The 20356-nt window shown below is 35.8% G+C and overlaps 1 protein-coding gene across 3 annotated transcripts in view; it reads left to right on the forward strand.

Moving 5' to 3' along the window:
- The window catches only part of pparg (peroxisome proliferator-activated receptor gamma), a 50581-nt gene that overhangs the window by 12718 nt on the left and 17507 nt on the right, over positions 1–20356 (forward strand). For 2 of the 3 annotated variants that reach the window (XM_055160089.1, XM_020933906.2), the window contains exons 3-5: positions 11909–12208; positions 13997–14169; positions 19446–19584. In XM_055160089.1, the coding sequence (XP_055016064.1) occupies positions 11909–12208; positions 13997–14169; positions 19446–19584 (612 nt within the window). Of the gene's footprint in view, positions 1–1112; positions 1215–11908; positions 12209–13996; positions 14170–19445; positions 19585–20356 lie in introns of those variants that run through there. The other variant, XM_055160090.1, reaches the window with a different exon arrangement.

Raw genomic sequence — 20356 nt, forward strand, 5'->3', positions numbered from 1 at the left:
TTATCGATTAATCATGCCCATCCCTAATTCACACCATGGATGTAACAGTAACCAAAATATCATGATATTGTATTGTCAAAGTTCTCACAGTAATATTGTGGACCATCACAATATTTCGAAATGCAAGTCTCTTTGCTTAAATTAAGAGATATGGTGCACCAACAGCTAAAAAAAAGACAGAACTACATAGACCATGATCCTTTGCTCCATTTCAATGCAGACTACAAGAAGAAATAACAGTTCTAAGCACTTTAAAGTCTTAGTTCTTTGGATTAAGTCTTGGCAAGGCATTTTAAGAGGAAAAAGTAGCATATTCACAGTTTTGTCCACAAAATATCACAATAAATGTCGTGAGATGTATATCATGAAATATCGTACCGAGAGATTTGGATATTATTACGTCCCTAATCGTGAGCCTTCCCACCATATCGTGGTGAGCTTTCCCATGATACCGCAGTAAATATAGTACCGTGAGGTTCATACCTTGATGATATCGTATAGTGAGACTTGGATATCGTTGCGTCCCTAATTCACATTTTTTTCAGTAACACTTTATCATGAATCTTTCTGCATCTCCACAGCCCAAAATGCAAACATGTGTGAACAAAACAAAACACATCTCCAGTTAAGCATTTGATGAGGAAACGACATTATAACAGAGATCTGAAAATAGCGTAATATGGACCCTTTAAGCACAGTTTTCTTGCTTAAAGCTAAGCTCTAAGCTTAGAGCGGATATGAGTAGAAAACTGTTTGAAATTTGTTAAAAGCAGATTGATTGACATAAACTTTTTTTTTGCAGTGTTGACAGTAGCACAGTTTACTTGCTGCAGTGTTTTGTTTTGTGGTGAAGCAAAATGAAGGAAGACCAGATGTTTTTTGTTTTTGTTTTTTTTATGCTAGTTTTGTTTTTTCCTTTCGATTCATTCGGAGGCGGCACTGCGATACCTCTCAAGCTTTAAGTAATAATACGTATCTGTTTCCCTGCATGTAAACAATAGTCATAATAGTAGAAATGTAATAGTGGAAATAAGGAATCACACCCCCACCCTCATGCAGACCACATGATAGTTAGCTGTCTGAACTTCTGCTGAGCCCAGACAATTGTCAAAGAGAGTCCAGTTCCCATTTCTGTGGTCATCACTTCCTGAGGAAAAAGCATGACAACACTAACTCTCCTCCAAACCTCTCACTGAGCTACAGGAACACACAGGGTAAGGCACAAGCAACATGTCTTATGGTGATATGTATCTGTGAATCTGTGTGAGTGGAGTTATGGGATTCATTTGTAATAGGGCTCAAAATATTATATTATGTATGAATATTTATCACCAATTTGATTTTAGCTTTTTCATCTTTGTCTTGGTTCTTTCAAAGTGTCATATCTGTCCTGTAACGATTGGTTTTCTATGTAGTTGTTTGAGTGCTTTGTACTTGGTTTTCCAATGTGTTTTTTAACTATAAATTACAATTAAACTAACTAAACCTAACCTAAATCTAGCCTAACCGAACCTAAACCAAACCTAAACCTGACCTGACCTACCTAGACCTAAACCTAAACTTAACCTAAACCTAACCTATATTCTCGATCAGTGGTTGTTTTTAATGCACGTTGAATGTTTTGCACTTGTTTTTCCACTGTGTTTAACTATAAATGACAATTAAACTAACTTAAGCCTAACCTAAATCTAACCTAACTAAACCTAAACCAAACCTAAACCTAAACTTAACCTAGACCTAAACCTAAACTAGACCTAAACCTAAACCTAACTTAAACCTAAACCTAAACTTAACCTAGACCTAAACCTAAATTTAACCTAGACCTAAACATAAACTTAACTTAGACTTAAACTTAAACCTAAACTTAACCTAAACCTAAACCCACATCTAAACTTAACCTAGACCAAAACCTAAACCTACAGACCAAACCCTAAACCTAACCTATATTCTCGAATCAGTTTGTCTGTGAGAAGTCTTGACATTCGTTTGATCAGGCAAAATGTGTCATGTTGATATTTCATGTTTTATTTTATTTAATTTAAAAAAAACATTTGACAGACGTTGTAATTGTGTTTTTTTTTTTTTTTTTTTTGTTTTGTTTTTGGTTTGTTTCTTATAATACAATATTCTCATGTCTCAAAAAGTGTCTGCCAGCTCATACGTTCTCTGAAATTTATTTGGAAAGTTCTCATAGGTCTGAAGAAAGTCAAAACATATTTAATTGTTGGGACATATTTAGTTGTTGGGACATATGTTGCATTTGTGATGACCTTTTAGTCAAAGTTGAAATTAAAGCATTAAAGTATTGCTTGCTTAAGAAATCCCTGTAGATTTATTTGCAATTAGTCATCATAGGACTGAACAAATTCAAAAAGACAAAAGACAAATTGCATTTATTGTTAAAGGTGCATTGCGCAACTATTTTGGTGGAGAGTCTGTCACCTGCTTGTCTCCATGGAGATGTTATTTCTTTGCTTGTTATGTTCCATGGTATGGCATTAAACACATCTATCTATCATTTACTCATTACAGGTGTTTCTATTGCTCAAAAATACAGATCTGACCTCTAATGTAGCCTATAGATACCCAGGTTTCATCTCTACCATAGAACATTTTTGACATTGTAAAAACATCTCATGAAGAGAAGCAGTCACTAGAAAAGTTACACAGTGCACCTTTAAACACAATCCAACTGTGATTATTTTGTGTTCATTTTCTTAATTTATATTGAGAAGAAAATCTAACCTTTCACTTCATTTTCTTGACTTAAGAGAATCATCAGTCTTAAATGATCTCTATGTTGCTTGGACGAGGGCTAAATACACATTGTAAAGTTTGCCTATCTTATTGCAGTTTATTGAACAATTGTGATTATAGTTTTAATCAATATTAAGATATGGCTGACTCAATTAATTGTAAAACTAAAATAGAAGGTATGTTTGTTAGCATAGATTAATTGTGTATTATTTGTAAGTATATTTCATACAGAGTGAATTGTTACTTGCACATGCAGTTATTCATATCAGAGTGAAGCAGTTGTGTTATAGATTCTATGTAAGACACACAGGTCCCTGTACTAAAATAGCCGTGGTCTCTGGATGGGAAACATTTTCTAAGGTGGTGCGTGGTCTTGAGTATTGAGAACCACTGGTCTGTAGCCATACTTGCGTTTGAGGTTTGCTACTTGTGGTCACCATGTGTCAATCACAAGCTGCTCTGAGACAAGTATACAGGATTTTTATAGCACTTTACATGGCTCTTGAAACTAGAGGCTCTAGAACAAATTCATAATTTTGACCTCAGTTTGACCTGATGCTAATCTCTTATCTTTTTGCATTTCTTTCCGTGCTATGACTTAAAAAAACAAAAAAAATAATGAGCAGAAAAAAAAAAAAAAAAATCTCTTGCCTGGTTTGGTTTTACTCAGAAAACTGCCACCATCAGAGAGATTGTGGTTTCTTCCTCCCACTGTCGTGCCAGGTCTGAGGTGAGCTGAGTGAAGCCTGTACCTGCTCCTCAGACATGTGGGATGCTAGTTTTTGGGTGATGGCAGTCCAGACCTCAGGGTGAAACTGGCTTTTCCATTACTCTCCCCACCTCCACTATTCCACCCATGTTAAGCAAGAGAGAAGGAGGGGACAGGCCCACTACTACTACTACTACTACTCCTGCTACTTCTACTGCTACTACTACTACTACTACTACTATTACTGCACTTACTTCTACTGCTACTACTACTACTACTACTACTACTATTACTGCACTTACTTCTACTGCTACTACTACTACTACTACTACTACTACTATTACTGCACTTACTTCTACTGCTACTACTACTACTACTACTACTATTACTGCACTTACTTCTACTGCTACTACTACTACTACTACTACTACTACTACTACTACTACTACTACTTCTTCTACTACTGATATGGGGTCTGCCAAATTGTAGTGTTGTTATGCTATTGTTATGCAAATATGTGTTTTGTTAAGTAGTGCCATGCACTGACAACTATACCAAAATCATGTATTCATTTTCTTTCATATTGTTATTAAATTAACAAATCTATTTGTGTCCTTCTCTAGTCTGGCTTTCTTACTCATGCTTTTGTTGAGTGGTCACTCATTTTTACGTTTGAGCTTTATTGCATTTTAAATGCATTCAGAAAATATTAAGTTCAACTTGAATTAATACAATTTTAGTCTTGCAGTGATCCCTTTTACAAAGCTTTTTTTTTTTTATTTAAAATGTACAGAGTCAATACCAAATGGACAATAGATTAGTACATTTTGCAATATTTTTTTAAATAAAAATAAATAACAAGTAAATCAAAGATAGTAGGGTGAAAGCAGGGCCAGTTTCCTGAAGAGAGACTGAGACAGGAAGTCAAACCGAGCATTTTGATTCATACAGTCACCACCTTCTTTTTCTGATCAAAGAGTGACATATGACTGTAGACTGCTCGAGTGAGCAGCCGTCTGTATAGGTTGACGGCATTGACTCATTGTGATATTAGACCATTGCACTGTCATACAACTGCACAAATGCTTTTACGTAGGTGCCAAATTAGCAAAAAACAATTAAACATACAGTATATATCAATACAATTAATAACACAATTTGTATGTCAGCGTGGCTCCATATCACATTCTGATCAGATCAACCTGACAATCTGAAAAAAATAAAAATAAAAATCAGCTAAGACATATCTAAAAAATTACGTACTGGCCTCTTGTGGTTGGAGGTAGTAAATAAATCTTCAACTGTCCGTACCCATTAGCTTTGAAATTGCCCTAGATGTTTTGAAGAGAGCTGTTTGAAATATTCGTCAAAGCACATACCTACCGTCTTTGTGCCCTTGGGCAAAACACTTCATCCAAATTGCTCCTTCCCTTCACAGTATGTCAGTAGGGTATCTACCATAATAATCTGTGTAATTACTATATGACTGCTTTGTTGTTGTATAATGAAAGCCAAAAGATCTCTTTGCTAAACCCTCAAAAATCATGTAATAAATAAATATGTAAAGGTGCACTATGTAACTTTTTTGCTTGTCTCCATGGAGATGTTTAAGTTTTGCTGTGATTATTTGGCTATATGGATTATTCAACTTGCTGATGCCACCAGGGCAAGTTACAGTTATCTGTGGAAAGGCAGAAAAGTTACATATTGCACTTTTGAATAAACAATAAAATACATATCAAGCCAAACATGACATTCAGTTCAAACCATAGACTGTATATATATCAATGGACATAGCTTGAGCACGGGTGCTCTTCAGGCTTCATCGAAGAACATCCAGGAAGATGAGTTGGAACCATCCAGAAGAATTAGTTCAAATAATTTTCTATTAAAAAACCGTTGCGATCTCTCCATAACTGCTGTTCCTCATTTTGGTTTTAAAATGTTTGTAATAACCCACTCTGCATGATCCCATTGTTTTTCTTTTGCTGTTTTGTTTGCAAACCGAGATAAGAACATGAATAATGAGGCGCGTTCTTTCCAAGATAACTCCCACTACCGTTATTACCAGGTTCACTTCTCCCTACTAAACCAGTGATGCGGGCAGGAAGGGGCATCACCTTCAACAGCCTCACTCTGGATTGGCTTTTTGGTTGCAATGATACTCGCGGTCAGAATTTTGAACATGGAACTCTCCCCTATAACTGCAAGCCTCGATGAGCTTCATTGAACTGGAGCGGGACGCTATGGGTGATATGATACTATCTTAAATCCACTTCTTTATGCAGTCTACGGGTCAAATAAGTTAAAACTGCCAACCTTACGTGCCCTAGCTGCCAGTGTTAACAGCTTTTCACTATCCTCATTGCCTCATAATAACAACATCATTCGGCGCAGTCACATGTCGAGATAGTGAAGCGGCTTGTACAGCAGTAATAGAGTGGTTTGACTTTGGCGTAGCTGCGGAAGTTTTATCCAAACAGAGAAGATAAGAGTGTTAAAGCGTTGAATGTAGCAGGGCTGGTTTTCTCCTTTGTCCTCAGCATTACTGAATATACTGGTCCAGCTCCAGTGTTGATTTTTCTGCATGCTTTTTCATGTGCTCTGTGACTCGTGGTGTTCAGGGAGTGTAGGAGACGGCAGTAACACCCTCTGGAACAATCATAAAACTAGCTGAAGTGCACTTTTAATACATGTTTTGTTTTTATGACTAATGAGCCTATTTTAAGTCGAAGCAAAACAGAAGTCTCGAGATGGGCTATTTATCTTTGCTGTTTTAAAAACATTCCGCTTGTTGAAGTGAGAGTTTCATTCTTTCAATTCATAGCAGGCATATTATTTTTAACATGTCAGCAAGCTAATTTATTTTAATCTAAAAAGTTTTTGAGTGATTGTAAAGAAATATTTAACTGTTTTGTCTGGATTACAGCTCATCAATAGGCTATTTTGTAAGTTAAAAGAGCATTCCGTAACTTTTCTTAGAGGTTGCAATAAATAACATCTTGTAGATTTTACTGCTTTGCCTGAAATGTTCCACAGCATGGCATTAAAGGTTCTACACAAAATGACTCTTGTTAGCTTAAAGCCATGTTATAATTTTGTTACCTCATCAAAAACATACTTCGGGTTGTGTTTTGTTTCATTCACACGTTTGAGTAATCCTTTTTAGTTTGTCCGTCTCCAAAGCTCCAAAATGCTCTATTCCACCTTGTGATGTAATGAAGCGGTAGTTTTCAAGTTAACAGCTGCCTTAAACTTTTGGTTTGTAGAGATTGGTCATTCCAGGGCTGACATGCTCAAAGCGAATCTAGTGAAAGTGTATGGAGTTTTAAAACACGGTGCAGCACTTCCTGTATAACCACATGACATCACTAGGTCACCAAGTGCTTTCTGTTTGAGTGAAGAAGTCATCTTTAAATTTTAAACGTGTGAATGAAACAAAACAAAACTAACATAGTAAATAGAGTATAATGGGCCGTTTAAAGTCTATTTTGCATTTGTTTTACTGCAGGTGTCCTTATCTGACTGCAACTTGGCCTGTTTTTTTTAATGCCGCACTGGAATGTCTAAGGTTAAGTATTAATATCACCATGGAGACAAGCATGTAGCTGACACTTCACCAGAAAAGTTCCCCAGGTTATTTCAAAATGAAGCTAGTATTGTTCATCTACATGCTTGTCAGCCAAGTTTTGAACTATATCAAATTTAGCTTGACACAGAATTTCAAAATATTTTCTTACTTTTGACACCATCAAATTTAATATTCCCTAATTGCCCTAAACCCGACTTGAACCCTGTTTTGGAGATGTATTTGAGAAGACACAAATCACTGAAGTCAGGTCAGGTCTGGTCCTTCTCAAGTGTGAACACATGTGTAGAGCCCCGAGCTGGTCTGTAACTGACAGATCTCATTAAACACAACAGTGAAGAGTGACTCAATACTTTTAAACTGTGTGGGGCCTCACTGTAAAACAAGACTTTAAATGAGCGAGATTCTGCTGAACTGGATTATAATGTTTCCTCAACAAAAGGTACCTGGAGTTATGTTGTGTTCAAGTTTTAATCATTTTCGTATTCAATCTCCTATGTAGTTTTAGAGTAGGATCAGACAGTTTTTTTTGCTGATAAATTGTGTGCATGCATTGTAGTAGGATTCTCTAGTACTGATTCGATCACTGAAGTAACTCTCTGTGGCATTTTCAAGACACATATGCACATTTTACTTTATAGCAAAGGAGAAATTCAGTTCTGTCAACTAGACAAAAGTTTTTTTGATCGAATACGTGAAATGGGAACTGTGCAGTTCAGCAGACCTAGCGAACAAACAGAAACTGTAAACAAGTAGATGTATTAGTTTCAGAATAGTTTCAATGTAGTTAGCTCCTCCCTTCAGGCAGTGTCCACCAACCTCTGACCAGAAGTGAAGAAGCAGCTTGGATGAGCTGTGAAACATATTCAATCAAAAAAAACTTTTGTCCAGCTGACAGAATTGAACTTCTCTTTTCCAACCTGGACACCTTCACAACATTTCACAAACATGTTACTTTATACTAACAAAAAACAAGGTTAGGTTATCCAATGTAATTTGTCTTGCAATATTAACAGATAATAGTATAGGATAAAGATCCCTATGTTAATCTGAGTGTTTATTGTGCACGTGTATTACAAGAGCATGTCCACAGCACTCCTCAGACTGTCACATGTCAGAGCTTGTGTCCAGGCCCAGTGTGGAGGAGGCTTAATCTGACAGCTCCTCCGTCACCACAATGACAACGGCCAACGGCAAACAGACAGGTCCAGTGAGTCCTGCTGCTCCAAGTGGTTGCTTAAAGGGCCAATGGTAATGCTGTTTCTAGCACTACCGCTTCATGACATCACAAGATGAAATAGAGCATTTTGAGATTTGGAGATGTAAACAGTAATAACAAAGGGTTATTCAAACATGTTAATGAATCAAAACACAATGAGGTAACATCATTTTAACTTGGCTTAGAGCGCACATGAGTCAATTTTCTGTAACAGAACTTTTAATGTAGTTATTAATTAACATAGTACTCATGTTTAATGTGGTCAAACCTTCTTGTTATGAGACAGATGATCACAAAGAGACTAATTATATTCAGTATTTGGAAAAACAATGAAGAAATCAGTGGGTCAAGAGAGTCATCTACAGGTGCTCTGCTATGATGGGGCCAAAAAGACTTTTAATTTTGTTGTTACACATTTTGAAGATGTTCTTCAGTGGCATGATTTCAGCTTCACCCCTAGCAAATTTAGTAAAACTCTCATATTCATGGTCTAAACAACTAACTGATTAATGGAAAGGACAATTGCTAGACTAATCCATAACCAAAATAATCGTTAGTTGCAACAGCCCTTCAATTCAATTTCTTGTGTGGATCAATGAGGTTTTTCTCTCTCTTCACACTTGAACACATCTAAACTGGCTAAACCTAGAGCTAAATCTGGACTAGGTCAGGACTTAACCAGGACCAGAACAAATCAACTATCCTCAGTGGACACATACTTCTGATTCCATAAATTGGGTATTCCTAATTGCACATGCCAAGCGGGACACAAGCCTCTCCAACTGTCTATTTTTAAATTGGTATCTCCTGGACTCTTGCCAACAAATAGAACAAACCATCCCAGATATTTATAGTTATTGTATTTCCAGGTAATGGGAAGTATAGCCCGAGGACACTGTGCCAAACATATCCGTGCTTCTCTCACTCGCACCCTTAAACAATGTCGGCGTCAGTGTGAATTTTAAGTACGTCCCTGTGGAATTCTGTGACCACATTCCACAACAAGCAGAGGAAGCTCCAGGTGATTGAGCCCAGAGGATGTTTTGCCAAGTAATTGCTGCCATTTTTAAACCTTCCACTGTGCCATGCCAGTACTGCTATTTTAAATTTGCCTCATTGCATAACTAATTTTATCCTTTGTATTGGTCCTTTGTAATCAAGAGTTGATTGAGGAAGGTGTATTTTGAGAAAGTGTGTTACTTGTGCCAGTTTTGACCTTCCCCTCTCCCCCCTCTTACATTTTCAAATGAAATGCTTTAGGTCAGGCGGAGGGCACTAATGTACCACTTCCTATTTTTACAACCTTAACATTGTTTCATATCGGAACTAAAAATCCCAGTATTTTTGGCTGTAAAATGAGACTAACAGCTCTTATGAGTAGAATATTTGGTAGAATATACAAAAGTCTACCATTAAAGGTCCTCTGTGTAACTTTTCACTTGCTTGTCTCAGTAGAGATATTGCTTTACCTGGAATGTTCCACAATATGGTATTAAACTTATCTATCTAGCATTGATTTTAGTGTTTAGTGTTTTTATTGTTAAAAAAGCAAACAAACACACAAACACGGTGGTCTCTAAGTTTTCACATCTGATTTTATCTGACTTGTAACTTGTCATCTGTGTGTGTCCAGTGTAATTCAAAACCACACTGTGAAACAGTTCAAGCAATGCAGTACCATCCCCATGGAGACCCTCGTCCAGATTTTTATTGTAAACATTTAAGACATATGTCACCTGTGCATATATTGACTCTTGAGTTGTATTGTCTGAAAGGCTTTACCTTGTACAACCTGATCCTACTTCAGTGATTTGTGAGTGCACTAAAGTGAACTTCGACAGTTGGACTTTGGCCATTCTCTGCTGATAATTCTCCTCACTGTGTAACTCTACACGCTTAAAATAGCTTTAATGTTTAAATCATATGTGAAATACAAATACAATGTTTCATTTCAAATTACATAATTACAAATCTACTGTGATTTAGTTTTGTTACATTTGTCACATTTCAATCTCAACTTGATACTAAGGAAATGTTTGATGGCTGATACTTGATAAATATCGATGAAACAAAGATAATAAAAACTTTTTTTTTTTTTTTATAAAATACAAAGTAGTTTCCAACTAAAAATAATTGTAGTTTCTTGTATATTGTAATGTGGCTTTATAACTTATGGCTTTTGAAAACTATTAAGGAAAGATTCAGTTTTGTCTTATTTATACTTGTTTGAATGAGTATGTAGTTTCAAGAGCATTGGTCAAGTAGTATTTGGGTATCATTAACTCTATTATCAGTACTAATGTAGTTGTGAATTGTAGTGCTATCTTATATCTTGGCCATAGTGAAGCCTCTCCTTTCCAAAGCCCATTGGTGCTGTTGATAGCCTTGGCTTGAGACAGATTTACATTCTAACAGTGGTGAGTTTATAATCATTTAACTCTGCACCCAAACAACAACAGAAGCAGCACAGATCGCCTTGTTCTGGCTGTTCCTCCTCAGTAACAAACAGCCACATACACCCACTGTGATCTAAATGCGTGGGGCTATGTGTAACTACTTTTCATTTCACTCTTCATTTCAGATTTTTAATTTTTTTTTTAATAATGGTTAAGTTTGAAAAAAATCATGCTTTTATTAAGTCTACTCAAAGTACTGTAATTGTAAAGTGGTACTGAATTAAATTTAATTGGGTACTACTGGTCTGTTATAACGTTGTTTCCTCATCAAAAACCTATCTATAGATGTGTTTTGTTTCATTCACACATGGTTAACACACAAACACTGCATATTTAGGCTGAGTACTTCCCTGAAACAGAAAACACTCTGTATCACCTTGTGATGGAATTGCCCATTTCGACTGAAGTAAAGGTAAAAGATAGCTTTTTATCTTGAAAACTACCACCTACATGACATCACAAGGTAGAACAGAGCATTTTGAGCTTCGGAGAGGTAGACTGTTTAATAACAAAGAGTTACTCATACATGTGCGAATAAACAAAACACAACTCCAGGTCTATTTCTGAGGAGATTACAACATTCTAACATGGTTTTAACTTCACAAGAGTCAATTTTGTATATTAAAAGACCTTGAAGAATGCGTCAGGCTCCATAAGTACTTAATAAATACCCTACAACTCCTGACCCTTAATTAAGTAATTATTAACACAGACTCTTTGTTAGACTTTCAGTTCTTTATGAATATAGTCTTTGTTCATTCTGTATTATAATTGTTTTATAAAAAAGCAAAAAATTTTAGTTGGAAATGAGCCTTGGCACGTAGCTGTATTTCTACAGATAGGACATTAGCATGCATGTGTCTCCCATTCCTTTCATCATGTGTGAATCTGTTTTACAAATGAGATTATCATGTTTAGGATAGAGGACTTTAATCCTTTATACCTTATTCTCACTTGTGCGTTTCCGGGTATGATTCCTTATCTCCTAAATGATTCCTGTCTCGTGAGTTGTTTTCTCATAACAAGCCCACACACTCAGAATGTTCTCTTCTCTCTCCTCCTTCTCTCCTTCACTCCCTCTCTCTTCCATCTCCCCTGTTTCTATCAACCATCTCATCTTCTGACCCCCTTCCTCTCTCTCCCCCGTCCCCTCTCCCCTCTCCTCTCCCTCTCCGCAGTACGAGACATCATGGTGGACACCCAGCACCTCTTGGCTTGGCCTGCCTTTGGCTTGAGTCCTGTAGATCTCTCCGAGTTGGACTGTAGCTCCCACGGACTGGAGACGAAGCACATGTCCACTCTAGACTACTCCTCCATCTCCAGCTCCTCCTTGGCCTCCTCCTTGTCTCCTCCTCTCGTCTCCTCCGCTATGACCTATGATCTAAGCCCGCCGCCACACAGTGAGGAGCCTCTGAGCAGCCTGGACTACAGCAGCATGCACAGCTACAGGAGTGAGATGGAGGCGCATAGTACACATAGTAAGTGTGGTCACGTTGGTTTTGCAGTAGCCTTGAAACATTTAATATTGTATCTTTTTTTTTTTTGTTCAAATCTAAACTAGTGATGAGTGATCAGTCAGATATCAGTACTTTTTTCCTTTAGTACAATTTAATACATTTTAAATTGTAATTTAATTTACCTGGACATTTAATTATTCATTTAAATGGGCTTAAGCTGCTGTTGACAGTTATCCAAATGATTCTAGTGGAGGTCTAAACCTAAATACACAGGGTGTGTGTGATGAAGAAACAACATTATAACATAGATAAAAAAATAGCGTAATATTGGCCCTTTAATGCATCTTAATATAAAACCTATTGGTATCAGTATTGGTATCAGATCGATATTGTGAGACTTGCTGTAGAATTACTTAGGCTTGTCACGGTAACACATTTTGAAGTATAATATGTAAATGATAATATTGAAACAAATGTAATCCACTGGTACAATAACCAAAAAGCAGCATTATCTAAAAAAAAAAAAAAAAAACAATAATAAAATAGCAGAGAATACTTAGAAGTATAAAAGTTATTTACGCCAGACAGAGAAGTTATTTATTCAACCTTCTACATTTAAAACTGAAACTGTAGTACTGTACAAAAAAGAACAAAAACTCCCCACTACTACAAATCAAAACCATAAAAAACTCAAAACATTAGGGTCTACAAGGCTGGCAATGCTTTAGAGGTAAGAGCATTTGCCTGCAAAAACCAACAGTTGCAGGTTAAATCCCCACATACTTTTCCCAGATGGACATTATTGCCTGGTCCAACTCCCCACTCACAATCACATTATGATACAATATGAGCATAGGACGGGAGAGAAAAGGGCTGGTTGTGTCCTTGAGCAAGACAATTCAGACACTTTTTCTGTATGTGTGATTGTGGTGTATGAGTGAGTTATTGTTGGTGATTGGAGAGGCCACTTCTGCAAATTGGCAGTCATGTTTTTGTCAATCTAGCAGGGCAACTGTGGCAGAAATAACTCACCACCACCTCCAAGTATGAAGATTGAGGAGCTAATGAAAAAATGTATGAATTTGAAAAGCCAATTTTAGTGTCTGGAAAACCACTTTTTGTGTTCAACTCAGTGTTTTAGTGCAAAAATACACTAAACATCTATAAATCCATGTAAGAAATGTTTTAGTCATTGATAAAAATATATGAGCAAAGACAAATGTGTGGTTCAGGTGATAAATAATGTTCCCTTGAAACGCTCTCCCTTGCATACTTCTTCTTTTTGCTTTTCCAAAGAACAATAAAAAGTTGGACTCAACACATTTTTCTGGACACGGCCTTTTAAGTAACAGAAGTTTTTTCAATCTGACTTTCACAATGTTGTAGTCAGCATGGGTCAGTCTATAAATCATCATCTCAATCTTAAATCATGTACAACAAGAAAAGACTGGAAAATGCATTCCCAAAACCATGTATGCAACCAAGCGTGCATTCAAAGACATCTTTTCATCTATTTTATATAGGGTAGAGTAGTCAAAAATAGTACTCAAGTATGCATAATGTTTCTTCAGTTTAATAATACTTAAGCAGAAGTACAAATAGACAAACATGAGAAAATCTAAATCATATCTGAAGGAGTGGTGCAAGAAACACAAACATAAAGCATTTGTTACTTATATTTACTTACTCACAGTAGGAAGGTAACCACAACTTTTATTTTTCATTTAAGAGTACTGCTACTTCAATAAAAATATTACTCAAATAAAAGTAAAAGTACTACCCACATCTGATTTTATGTTGTCTTTTCAGGTCTAATAAAGTTGGAGCCTGAGTCCCCCCCTCTGCACATAGACAGTCCGGTTTTCAAACTTCAGGACGATACAGCGACCACGACCACCACAGCTTTAAACATCGAGTGCAGAGTTTGTGGAGACAGAGCATCAGGGTTTCACTACGGAGTCCACGCGTGTGAGGGCTGCAAGGTGAGGGCCTGAGAGCACACACTGGGAGACTGTATACAGGATAGAATGGGGAGAAATGTAAGGAATTCAAATATGGCATTTTTACAAAAGAAATAAGAAAATGTTCTGGAAATATGATAATGCTTTCTGAGGAAATAATCCTTTCTTAGGACTGGGCGGTTTGATAGAAATATAATATGATACTTTTTCTTTGTATTGGCCAATGACATTTTCTTGTTTATTTAATTTTATCTTATTAAAACAAATAAAATGTCTGTCAGTATTACTTTCCTGAACATAGACAATACACAAAAAAATTATAACTCCAAAGACTGGACTCCAAACCACATGAACCCGAAACATGCACCATAGGTATAAGTATAATCCTCCAGTTAAGGAAGTAATGACCAAGATCATGGAGATGGGTCTCTGCTGCTCCAGACAGGTTGCCCCAGTGGCATTTTGGATGAGTCAAATGTGTATGACAAATTTGCCTAGGGACAATAAAGTGTAAATAATGACAGAGGATTGGCTGTTAACCTTAACAAAACCCAAACTAGTAGCCTGATCGATCAGCCGGTTTTACTTGGTTTCACTTCGTACAAACCATCTGACCTCGCAGCCTTAGATTTCGTTCGCTTGACGGTAGGCGGGTACTTTTTATCATTTAACCAATCGCTGCTATTTGGTTGGCTTTTTGGCTGGGTTCCATCATTTCTCAGCCTAGAATATTCCACAGTATGACATTAAACACCTCTACCAATTACAGGTTTTATAGTTCAAAAATATCTGGAAAAACAGACATTCTGACTGAGAGTGGGGTTGCCTCTCCACAGATATAACTAGGGCTGAGTGTCATTAAGAAGGTGGCGATACGATACATACCTCGATACATAGGCCACAATACACGTACCTCAATACAGTGAACTTTCGATTTGATACAATTTGATACAATATATTTTAAATTGATTTGATGCTGTTAAATAAAAAAATAAAGGCTAAATCATGGCTGTGATACTAAAAGTCTTTGTTAAACCACTTCTTGTGCAAAATAAAAATGAAACACAAACATTTTAATCATCAAAACACATCAAAACAGTGAAAATAAATGAGTTTCCTTCCTCTAAACAAGCAACAAAACTGTAGCGCTGCAACAAAATGATTTACTAAAATACTCTTGGTGATATATCCATACAGAAGCCCACAATATTGATACTGTATCATCACATTAAACAATACGATATATTGGTATTTCAATATTTTTGCACACCTCTAGATATAACCAGTATCTTGGCCTGGTTTGGTCTCCATGATGAAAGAAAGGTTTAATACCATACTATGGAACATTCCAGACAAAGCAATAACATCTCCATGGAGAAAAGCTTGTGATGGACCCTCTACCAGAAAAGTTACAATGCACTTTTTCAAATTGACTATACAAAGTGATTGACTCATTACATTTACGTGAATTTTGATCAGTATCTTAAATCTTATTCTCAACCACATTCTAACCGCTTGATTGCAGTTAACTGTAAATATTACTGTTATGATGAACGTTGGCAGAGATAAGGCCACAAAAGACAAATAGCAATTAATGCATTCAGTTTGTCATGCAGACACTCCTTTACAGCAATCAGGAAATTAATAGTGGTTTTATGTCATTTTATAATACAGTAAATGATATTGTGCACAGTGATTAATAGAATTTAGCTCAGGAAGTGTGGGCGAGGAACAATACGCAGTGCTGGGTACACTGTTTCCTTTTGAGTTATTCATAGAAGAGACACTGGCTGAATTTCATATGTAAATTCAGGGCAAATCTTCTTTTCATGTTGTCTGATGTCTGACCACAAGTTGTGTGTTTTTCCACTGAACCTCAGACTGAACTCTTCATATAGAGAACTAATACAGTGTGCGGGAAGTCTCAGTCTGTTTAAAATTTCTCTGAAGTACTGAGACATCGAAGATCAGAGTTCATCTTGTGCTCTCCAAAAAAAAGGGCAGATTACAGCAAACAAGTGGGCAAAAAGTTTAATTTAAAATATATTATTATAAATGTATATTCTCCATAATGAGCTGGTTAAAGCATTGCTACTGCTACTAATGCTACTAATATGTATATAACAGTTAAGTTTTTACTGTATTTTAAATATGGTTGACAAGACATATAAAAAAAATAAGTATTGACTCATTCATTCTCAATTATTCTGGATCGCTTACAAAGGCAAGGCAAGTTTATTTGGAAAGTACAGCTCATACACAAAGTAATTCAAAGTGCTTTACAGAATAAGAAAGACATTAAAATCACCAAAAACAAATCAAAACATAAATAATAAGTAGAGTAGAGCATATACAGTTATAGTACATTCATGATTGTTTGATGTTGGTTTTCTTTGTGTCTCTGTCTAATGATAGTTCCTCATAAAGCATCCAAAAAGTATTTTAGTTTATTTGAGCTACATAAAAAATAAATAGTATGCGTTTATACTTATCCTGATTTGGTGCTGGTTCAATCTCAGTTTAGTCTTGCTGTAGACTTGTTTTTTTCTTCTTTAGTTTGGTCTTCTTTAGTCCAAGTTTATTTTTTGGGTTTAGCCTCAGTTTAGATTTAGATTAAATGAATGGTTTTGGAGGAGCTGAATTTGTTTTGATTTGTTATTTCATCTATTAGGCTTTACGTCCAACAATAATAATTTTAGAGTAAGAGAGATAGTGGCAAATTTGTTTTTTGGTAAAACTATACATTACAGTTATTATCCAATCCAATCCAACTTTATTTGTATAGCACACTTTATAAACAAGACAGTTTCCATAGTGCTTCATGTAGCAATGTAAAACATTTTACATAAAAAAATCAAAATAAAAAAAAAAATCAGCAGAATTATGTTTCAACCATGAGGAAACTAATAGAATCATTAAATAAAATAATAATAATAATGATAAAATCAATTAACAAAAATAATAAAATCAATACATAAAAGCAGTACTAAAAAAAGATAAAAAATAATAAATAAATAAATAAATAAAAGACACAGAGGACCACACAACTCACGCTGTGTTAAAAGACACAGAATAAAAGTGGGTCTTAAGACGAGACTTAAAACACTCCACTGTGGGGGCTGTTTGAACGTGAGGGGGCAGAGTGTTCCAGAGTTCGGGGCCTGCCACAGAGAAGGTCCTGTCCCTGCCGGTTTTAAGTCTCATTTTAGGCACCACAAGCTGGAGCTGGCCCTCGGACCTCAGCGCACATGCAGGGGTGTAAATCTGGATCAGGTTTTGAGGGGCCAGTCCTTTTAAATCTTTAAAAACAAATACTGACATCTTAAAATCAATTCTTAAATTAACAGGAAGCTAGAGCAATTATAGAAACAGTACTAGCATAAGTCAGAGCGTGGTATAGCAACATCTCCACCTATAGCCTAAGACTTTCACTTTTTTTAAACTTCACAAGGAAATGACTTTAAATTAAATTACAAACTATAATATGATTGTAGTTCAAACAGCAAATAATGGTAATACAACTCTGAATAATGATAAATGAATAAAATGGTGTTAAAAGGGGAACAAATACTCAGATATATATTAGTACAACTGAAATCCAACATTGTAAAATATAAAATAGATAGATATTTACAAGAGGTGTAAATCAAGTGCAAAGATGAATATGGTAGCTTTGACATGACATAAGGTTATCTATAACATAAGGGTCAGTTGTTTATTTAACATCTATGATAACCTTTTGACAGACCAAATGAGCTTAAGTCAGCTTTGTTAATGTAGTAACTGGTGTTCAGCACATTGATAGCTGGTTATTGCCTTGAAAAATTGATAGACAAGGTTCATAATTCGCAGCTAAGTGCTTATTTTCAACACATGACACACTGGGGCCATTGTTTGTAGTGGTCTCTGGGGGATTGGTACCAGAAGAGGGGGTCAGCCAAATGAGCAAACATTTAATTGTTTCAAAACAGAAAACATTCTTTATTAAGGTGGAGCCTCATCCCCCCTTTAACTTCCTCACTCCCAAAATAAACCGGGATTATAAATGGACCATGTGTGAATTGTGGAAATCAATTTAACAAACACAGCCACCCACTTTTATTTAGTAAGAAAATACCAAAGACGTTTTTATAATTGTTGGTGTTGTATTGTGCCTCATTTATCTCCAGTGAATAAGCTGAGCGTAGGAGGTGGACATTTGACTTTTTGATAGTGAGATAAGATTAAGATTTTTAATGCTGCTTCAGATAGTCCCACAGCAGATGATTTTATTAACTTCCTCTAATTCAAAATATAAATGTAATGTGTACATTTTTAGTCAGAGTTTCCCAAAATATGTCACAAAAATTCTGTTTAAATGACAGCATAATGAATGAATACAATTTTTTTACAGTTAGAGAGATTACTTGTAACATCAGTAGCTGAACAGATAACATTAACTATCATCAGTATTTAGTAGTTTTATACCTAAACTACTCATGTTATTAATTTTTTAAAGGTTCTATATTACGCAATATTGACTCTTGTGAGCTGGAAGCCATGTTAAAACGTTGTTGCCTCATCATAGGTACCCGGAGTTGGGTTTTGTTTCATTCACATATGTTCGAGTAACCCTTTATTATTCTGTTCTCATTTCCAAAACTTAAAATGAGTGTCAGTTTTCAAATTAACAGATACATTTTACCGTTTGTTCAGTAGTGATTGGAAATCCGAGCGCTGAAATTACAGAAATGATTCTAGTGACATGTATGAAGTTTAAAACACAGTGGAGCACTTCTTGTATTACCACATGACATCATAAGGTGGAACAGAGTGTTTTCTGTATGTGAGAACTCAACCTATATATGCAGGATTTGATAAGTATGTGTGAAATCAAATAAAACACATCTCCAGGTATGTTTTGATGAGGAAAGAACGTTATAACAGAACAGAATTTTTTTTATTGACAGTTTAATTATTTATTGTTAGCTTTTGGCATATAGTGAAGAATATTTTCACATAAATGAGCTCTGTACAAAACAATTTAACTTTTCTAAAACGTTATACAGTACATGAGCTGTTTATGTTACTATTTATATGTACCAAAATGTGTTGTCATAGTTTGTCAGTTTATGTTCAGAATGATATTATCAAAAAGTAAATACAAGATGTTATTAGCAAAAAATTGTAATTGTAAAAATAAAGACCTAGTTGAAATCTGTAAAAAACACTTCATTAACATTTGCAACATAAATAAACAAGATCTACAAATATACTCTATATTCTAATCCGTATTCTGTTCTCTTTTGTGTTTCCAGGGTTTCTTCAGACGCACAATTCGGCTAAAGCTTGTGTACGATCACTGTGACCTCCACTGTCGCATTCACAAAAAGTCCAGGAACAAGTGTCAGTACTGCCGTTTCCAGAAGTGCCTCAATGTCGGCATGTCACACAACGGTATGGTGCCCTTCTATTAAATGTGCTAATAGTAATGTCGCTTTACTATTGGGAAGTCCAGTACAATAGCTATGATGTTATAAACTTAGGCTTAGAAAAACTTTATTGATCCACAAGGGAAATGATTTGGACACAGTAGCTCACAGTATATATCAGCGTAATAACAGTAATAACATTCTAACTAAGTAGCAGAAAAAAGCAAGAGACTGATGTCAAAGAAGGCATGATAATGTAAATGTATATGTACGAGTAAAAATAAAACATAGAAATATAATAATAATAAAAATAAATCTCAGCTACATACAAGAGGTAGTAAGTGTGAGTTGTTGTACAGTGGTATGGTGTATAGTATAAATGTAGTCCTGTATCTCTCATTGTTTGAGTGGAGCTGTAGGAGCCTGTTGGAGAATGAGCTCCTCTGTCCCTCTATAGTCTGGTGCAGTGGGTGAGTTGTTGTACAGTTGTAGGGAGTATTATCTGTCCCTCTATAGTCTGGTGCAGTGGGTGAGCAGAAGTGTCCATGATGAAGAGCAGTTTGTCCACTGTCCTCATGTCACCAGTTTTTTTCACAATATGTTACATGGTCATTAAATAATGCAATTTGTTTTTACCTATTAAAATGTAAAGCCGATGTATTGGTTGGCCACTATATTGGGATGGTATTTGCATCTGCACCTCAGAAGAGGCCCATATTTGTTTATCCTATTTGAACCACAGTCAAATCTGTTCAAAGCAAATACACCGCAAAATCAAAACTAAACATACACAGTCA

The sequence above is a fragment of the Boleophthalmus pectinirostris genome, unplaced genomic scaffold (assembly GCF_026225935.1).
Source record: "Boleophthalmus pectinirostris isolate CB_2022bp ecotype Guang Dong unplaced genomic scaffold, ASM2622593v1 HiC_scaffold_3, whole genome shotgun sequence".
Classification (NCBI taxonomy): Eukaryota; Metazoa; Chordata; class Actinopteri; order Gobiiformes; family Gobiidae; genus Boleophthalmus; species Boleophthalmus pectinirostris.